Source organism: Macadamia integrifolia, chromosome 2 (assembly GCF_013358625.1).
Source record: "Macadamia integrifolia cultivar HAES 741 chromosome 2, SCU_Mint_v3, whole genome shotgun sequence".
Taxonomy (NCBI): domain Eukaryota; kingdom Viridiplantae; phylum Streptophyta; class Magnoliopsida; order Proteales; family Proteaceae; genus Macadamia; species Macadamia integrifolia.
This window is the reverse complement of record NC_056558.1, coordinates 14,544,431-14,550,551: the sequence shown is the minus strand read 5'-3', so window position 1 is coordinate 14,550,551 and position 6,121 is coordinate 14,544,431. Positions and strand designations below refer to the sequence as shown.

The window sequence follows — 6,121 nt, the reverse complement described above, 5'->3', positions numbered from 1 at the left end:
GGGGGGGTGTGGGCGGGAGGGGGGTGTGTGGGGGTGTGGGAATCTTACTGTTGTCTATTCTTATCACTTGTAGTAGATAATCAAAGCTCTGCAATTAACCTTTGTTGTAATGATGCTTGGGATTCACAAAACATTAAACTCTATGCGAAAAATGAATTGTCTTCCCTTTCCATAGTGGTGTGGAAAATTGAATTGAGTTTTGCAGCAATCCCTCATTTGGGTCTTGAGTTTGGCTTGTGATAGTGGAGGGATCAATCTTTTCAAATCAAGGGTGGGATAGGATTTCAGATCTCCAAAGAATGAAATGTGAGATTATTTCTTCAGGTTTCCAGCCCTTTTTTTTGGTCCCAGTATTAGGGATTCGGCTCGTCTCTAATTCTTAGTTGTCCAATTTTTATCCAATTCTCTCTGTGCGCGTAACACTTGTACATTTTCAAAATCTAATAGTTGTGAAAATTTGAGGCATTCAAGGGGTTAAAATGAATTTTAATTTCAAAAAACTTCAACCGTTGGATTTTAAAATATACATGTCCCACGTGCAGGGAGAGAATTGGTTCCTAGCTTTCCAAACAGGCATAAGCCAGTAGGGTACCATTAGATATTAACCAAGATCTGTTACGCTTATGTAAGGAGAGGGGGAGAGTATAAGGACTTGCTAATCCTGAGAGGCCCAAAGTCCCAACACTATTTGAAGACGTGTTGAGGGAGTATCAGCGGCCCAAACCACGTGATCCTCGGGTCTAAGCCAATTGGATCTTGGTGCCATCAGGGCCATCACTCGGCCCAACAAAGAGGCGTGAGTTGTTGTGAGATGTGACCCTGTGAGTCGTGTCATGGTGGGGGTTATTTTGGTCATTTAAAAATTATGGACTTTTTCGTCATTTGAGGAAATTAAATGACTATTGAAGGTCCAAACGCCTAAGACATTTTTCCCTCCAAAAGCTGCGGACTCCGTTCTTCGATTTATCAAAACTCAGCTCCTTTCTTCTCTTTCCCTTCGGATTTCCCCGCCAAACGCACGGATGAAAATTTTAGAAATTTCGCCGGAGCTCCGACCAAGCCTCCCTGGATCATGTTCTCAGATACTCGAAGAAATTGAAGCTTCGGTAACCGAATCCGAACGTCTCTCGCCGGAAAACTCATCTGCTCTAGATAAGCTCTGCTTTAACATCCAGAAGAGCCTCTCTAGATTGAAGTCTGTTTCTCCGTTGTCCGAATCCGAGAAGCTTCAGATATGGAAGCTCAGTTATCGTTTGTGGAATTCCTGCGTTGATCTCTCAAACGCTACTGGAGTTCGTTCATCAAGCAAGGGTGCGAATATCGATGAACAACAGGCAAAGCTCCGTCAGATATCCGCTGATCTGCTCTTCTTAGCAGGCGACGTGGCCGGTATTCCGTCTCCATCCTTGAAGTCCGCTTCTTTCTTCTACAAAACTGGATTGGTATGGCACGATCTGAAAAAGTTCGATCTCGCAGCGAGTTGCTTCGAGAGAGCCACTGATCTGACGGCGAAGGTTGATGTTGGTGAGATCTCCGACACAGGAGAACAGAAACTCCTCTTAGATCTGAACCTCGCAAGATCGCGTACCGCCTGGGAAGTATCTGAGCGAAACCTCGCCTTTACCTTACTGAATCGCTCCAAAATCCTTTTATTTGGATCTCCTGAGAGCTACAGAACACTAGCAAACCAGTATTTGTTATTTGGGAAACTCATGCTGACGAAAAACCTGGAATCCGCCATCAAAGACGCTTTGAAACTGATGAACGAAGCTTTGGATCTTTGCGAGAAGGGTTTAAGGATCGTTAGAAGGTCAGACGAATCACTGCCTTTGAAGACGCTGAGATCCAAGTCTCTTCGCTTCATCGCAGCCGCGCATTTGCAAGGCAGAGAGTTCGAGAGCGTTCTCAAGTGCATTAAGGTCTTGCGAGAAGGCAGTGGAGACCAACACCCAGCGTCATTGGTGCTAGCCATGAAGGCTTGGTTGGGCTTGGGAAGGCATAGAGAAGCAGAGAAGGAGCTTAGGGGTATGGTGGTAAATAAGGAGATTCCGGAGGGTATTTGGCTATCAGCAATAGAAGCTTACTTTCACTCCGCCGGCGTGGCGGGTGCAGAGACGGTGAAAGGAGTTTTTCTAGGGTTATTGGGGAGGTGCCACATCAGCGCCGGAGTCGCGGTTGGTGTAGTCCATAAACTCCTGGGGAGCAGCGCAGCCGGTGGGGGTGGCGGTGGCGGTGGCAGAGATGGGTCGCTTGTGAAGGCAAAAGTGGTGGCAGAGCTGGTCTCCGACGATAGGGTCATGGCGTTGTTTAACAGTGAAGAGGTGGCGAAGGAGAGGACCACAATGCACGCCCTCCTCTGGAACTGGTTAGTTAATGACTCTAATTAGCATAGTTCTCTTTTTCCCTTTCTTTAATGAGTGAAATCTTTTTATTTAATTTCTTTCTGTAAATCAAACTTCACAGTGGAGCGAATCATTTTCGTTCGAAGAATTTTGAAACAAGCTCGGAGATGTTCGAAAAATCGATGCTCTACATCCCTTACAACATAGAGGGTAGAATCCTTCGAGCAAAAGGATTCAGAGTTCTGTGTCTCTGCCATCTAGGCCTCTCTCTGCTCGATCAAGCTCAAGAATTCATTGACGAGGCTGAGAACGTAGTCCACTCAGCTATCTCTCAATTAATCACTAATGTGGATTAAATATAGTGTTTTTTATAATTCTGGTTTTAATTTGTTGTGGAATTTTTACAGCTCGAACCCAATGTAACCTGCGCTTTCCTTAAGGTACGTCTATCCCATTGTCTCCCGTTCGACTCCTACTTAGCCTGCCAAGACCTTCCCTTGGGCTATTGTAATAGAACCCAATTTTATTATTATTATTATTTTTTTTTAATGAATTTTTGTTGTGATGTGTGTGCAACTGTGGTTGCTTGCTAGCAGTTTAAGGTCTACCTTCAAAAGAAGGACGAAAATGGAGCCATTAAACAAATGCAATCAATGCCTACCTGCCACGACTTTACCCCGGAGTTCCTCACTCTCTCGGCCCACGAAGCCGTAGCTTGCCAAGCCTTACCTGTGGCTGTTGAGTCCCTAACAAATCTCCTCAATTTCTACTCACCTGGAAAACCAATGCCTACACCAGAAGTAGTTGTGCTTAGAACACTAATCACAATCCTCTCTCGAGAGCCCACCAACGAGAACGAAATCTTAAAGTTCACAAAACAAGCTAAGAAACGGATGTCCGAGCTTGGCTCCGAGGTCTTCTTTGGGAAAGGAGAAGTAGCGAGACGTGAAAAGAACTGGTTTGCAGTGAATTCATGGAACATTGGGACAAGAACAGGGAGAGAGAAGAAATATGAGTTGTGTATTGAGTTCTTCGAGTTGGCTGCGGAGTTCTATGGTGCTTCAATTGACGGTATAGTAGAAGAGAGCACCATGGTTTGCAGGTCACTGATCCTAAGCGTATCTGCCACCATTGCCGCAGAAAAGTCAAGCAATTCTCAGTTGCCGGAATCCGATGTTAAAAGAGCCGTCCAATTGCTGGATAGAGCCGGGAAGGTAATATAATTAGGTTCTAATCGTTTCAACCCCGATGAGCATAACAGAAAAAATTAGCAGTTTTAAGTTCTCTCTTCACTACTGCAGATCCTAACAGAGATATCATCTGGACTTCAAAAGGTTGACGATGGAACTGCCATTGAACCTGGGATCTTCTTCATCTACACCTTCAATGCTTATGATCTGTGGGGAAGGCTTGAGAATGGTGGAACCCAACAGCTGCAACTGGTCAAGAGCTTCGCATCCTCAAAGGCTTGCACACCTGAATACCTCCTTCAAATTGGGCTCAACGCCTCACAAAGCACACGGACCAACCCAGAAGTAGCCAATTTCGCCCTCAACGCTTGCCTCTCATCCCTCCTTGCCTCCCCCTCTCCAGACTACAAAAGCATTGCCCTTATCATTAGGAAGCTAATCATGCTTGCGGGCTTTTACAAGGGTGATACTGATGATGAAGTATACAGCGCATATAAACAGGCATACCGAATCATGGTGGGTCTGAAGGAAGGGGAGTACCCGACAGAAGAGGGGAAGTGGCTTGCCACAACGGCGTGGAATCGAGCAGCCATGCCAGTGCGTCTAGGACAGATTGCAGTTGCAAGGAGATGGATTAAGATTGGGTTGGAGCTGGGTCGGCATGTGCAGGGGATGGAAGGGTATTGGAAGTGCTTAGAGGAATTTGTTGCAGGTTTTGATGAGAAATTCAACGGTCATTTTGAGAAGGATGTGGGTGATGACAACATTAGCAGTACAGCTGAACTTGTCTTGTAGTTTCTGTAACTTCTTTCCTTCTTGTACAGATGGATTGCGATCCTGGTTAGACAGATTAGGTCTCTAATGTATATAAGGTTTGGTCCACCATTGGGTCTTCTCTAATTTCTACTCTACAGCTGCCCAGCTACAAAGATGCAGGCGAATTGTACGGATGTTAGTGGATGGAGGCAGTTTTCTACACTCAACGGTCAATGATGGGAATCCCATGACCAGAAGGGTTCGGATAGTGTGCAGTAGGTATCAAAAACATTGGAGGATTGTCATCTCTATGCCATGGGGAGGACATTTATCACTATTGATGGGTTTATTTTTCCTTCACCAATAGTGTAGGAAAACTTACTATAATATGAATAATAGAAAATCCAAATTTGATTCGTGTTCATATCCCTTTAGAAGAATTTGTTTTCAAAAAATCAATTTTTAAAAACTATCTTAATCCATTCGAAAAATATATTATATTATCCTATCTGATTATGAAAATATGATTAAATAATAATTTATAACACTACATACCCTTGGTAGTTTGAAATATATTATCTGTAGTTAAACAAGAAATAAAATAAAAGTAAAAGATTCATGAAGACGTCCATGTAAAATTTAGTAGGACCCTTCAATGTAACTTTAGTGGGCAGGGACTTTTAGTCTTTTGACAAAAACCCTAGTTGAGTTTTTAACTTTTCCAATTCTCATCCGCCCAGTGTAAACAACCAAGGATTTAGATAGATGGTCAAAAATTCATACCCAATTTGTGTTCGGATCCATATAGGGGAATTTGTATTAGAAAAATCAGTTTTCAAAAACTATCTGAATTTGTTCAGAAACTAATCAGATAATATGTGTAGTATCATATCTAAATCGTATTTGAATTGGGATGGACCTATTATTTTTTATTTTGATTTGACCAGCCCATGCATAGATGATGTGGCTTTTTGGACGGTTGGATAGAGGGGTCAAAGCCGAGATTAACCACATGTCAAATTTCCGATCACAATTTAATGAAAGACCCTTTCATGAATAGGCATGCATCCCATGTATGTCTATTTATTCTTATGCTACTCAATAATTACTGTGCACTTTTCCTAACCAAAGATTTTTCACGCTCTGTTTTGCTTGCAACAAACTCAAATAGCAGTGAAACTTTGACTTATAAACAGGGGACTTATGGGTTTACTTGTCTAAAAATTTTGGGTACATTATAATTTGCCTCATTACAATTTTTGACATTTATTATGGTTGTAAGGAAAGACTTATACCACCGTAGGAATTGAACTTCCTTTAAAATTTCTTTCCATTCTACCAATGAAAAACCTATATTCATAAATCCAAATCAGTTAATTGTAAGCACTTCTTTTTGTGTTTGCTGCTGATGCTATTCATGCGGTCTCACAAGGGGCGTCACTAGTCTCAATTCCATTTGTTCCAACAAAGGTTATAAATTGAATCCAAGATGGACCAAAACCAAAACAGACTGTAATTGAACCTTCCCTTCTTGGGTTGGCTTTGATTTATAGCATTTTCAACCCTAAACCAATTCAATCCGACCAACACCTAACCAACCGATTGACACCCCTACTCAGAGGGGTACAGCTAGGGAGTGCACAGTTATTGGAAAAAGTTTGTGTGGTACTGTTCTTTCATGGAGGCCAATTCATAGATTTCTAGTTGCACCACTGGGGAATCTATGATCTCAAGAAGTGCCAAACTGCTTTGCCTATCTAATGTTTGCAGTTATTGACAAATAGTTTTGAACAAGTTTGTAAAAGAGATTGTTTGAAAGTTCTCTCTCCCCAA

At 42.5% G+C, this 6,121-nt stretch overlaps 1 protein-coding gene across 1 annotated transcript; it reads left to right on the top strand.

Moving 5' to 3' along the window:
- Positions 1 to 939: 939 nt before the first annotated feature.
- Positions 940 to 4,712, top strand: LOC122092975 (TPR repeat-containing protein ZIP4). Its single transcript, XM_042663265.1, has 5 exons — positions 940 to 2,365; positions 2,464 to 2,653; positions 2,750 to 2,782; positions 2,939 to 3,556; positions 3,644 to 4,712. Exons 1-5 carry the CDS (start codon positions 1,023 to 1,025, stop codon positions 4,325 to 4,327), a joined length of 2,868 nt encoding a protein of 955 aa, XP_042519199.1. The 5' UTR covers positions 940 to 1,022; the 3' UTR covers positions 4,328 to 4,712.
- Positions 4,713 to 6,121: the final 1,409 nt, after the last annotated feature.

What these genes read in the sequence shown, in the direction of transcription:
- LOC122092975 (XM_042663265.1), top strand. Translation starts at nt 1,023, where the DNA reads ATGAAAATTTTAGAAATTTCGCCGGAGCTCCGACCAAGCCTCCCTGGA. An exon ending in CACGCCCTCCTCTGGAACTG is followed by an intron (nt 2,366 to 2,463) that starts GTTAGTTAATGA and finishes CAAACTTCACAG; the next exon opens with TGGAGCGAATCATTTTCGTT. An exon ending in TAACCTGCGCTTTCCTTAAG is followed by an intron (nt 2,783 to 2,938) that starts GTACGTCTATCC and finishes GCTTGCTAGCAG; the next exon opens with TTTAAGGTCTACCTTCAAAA.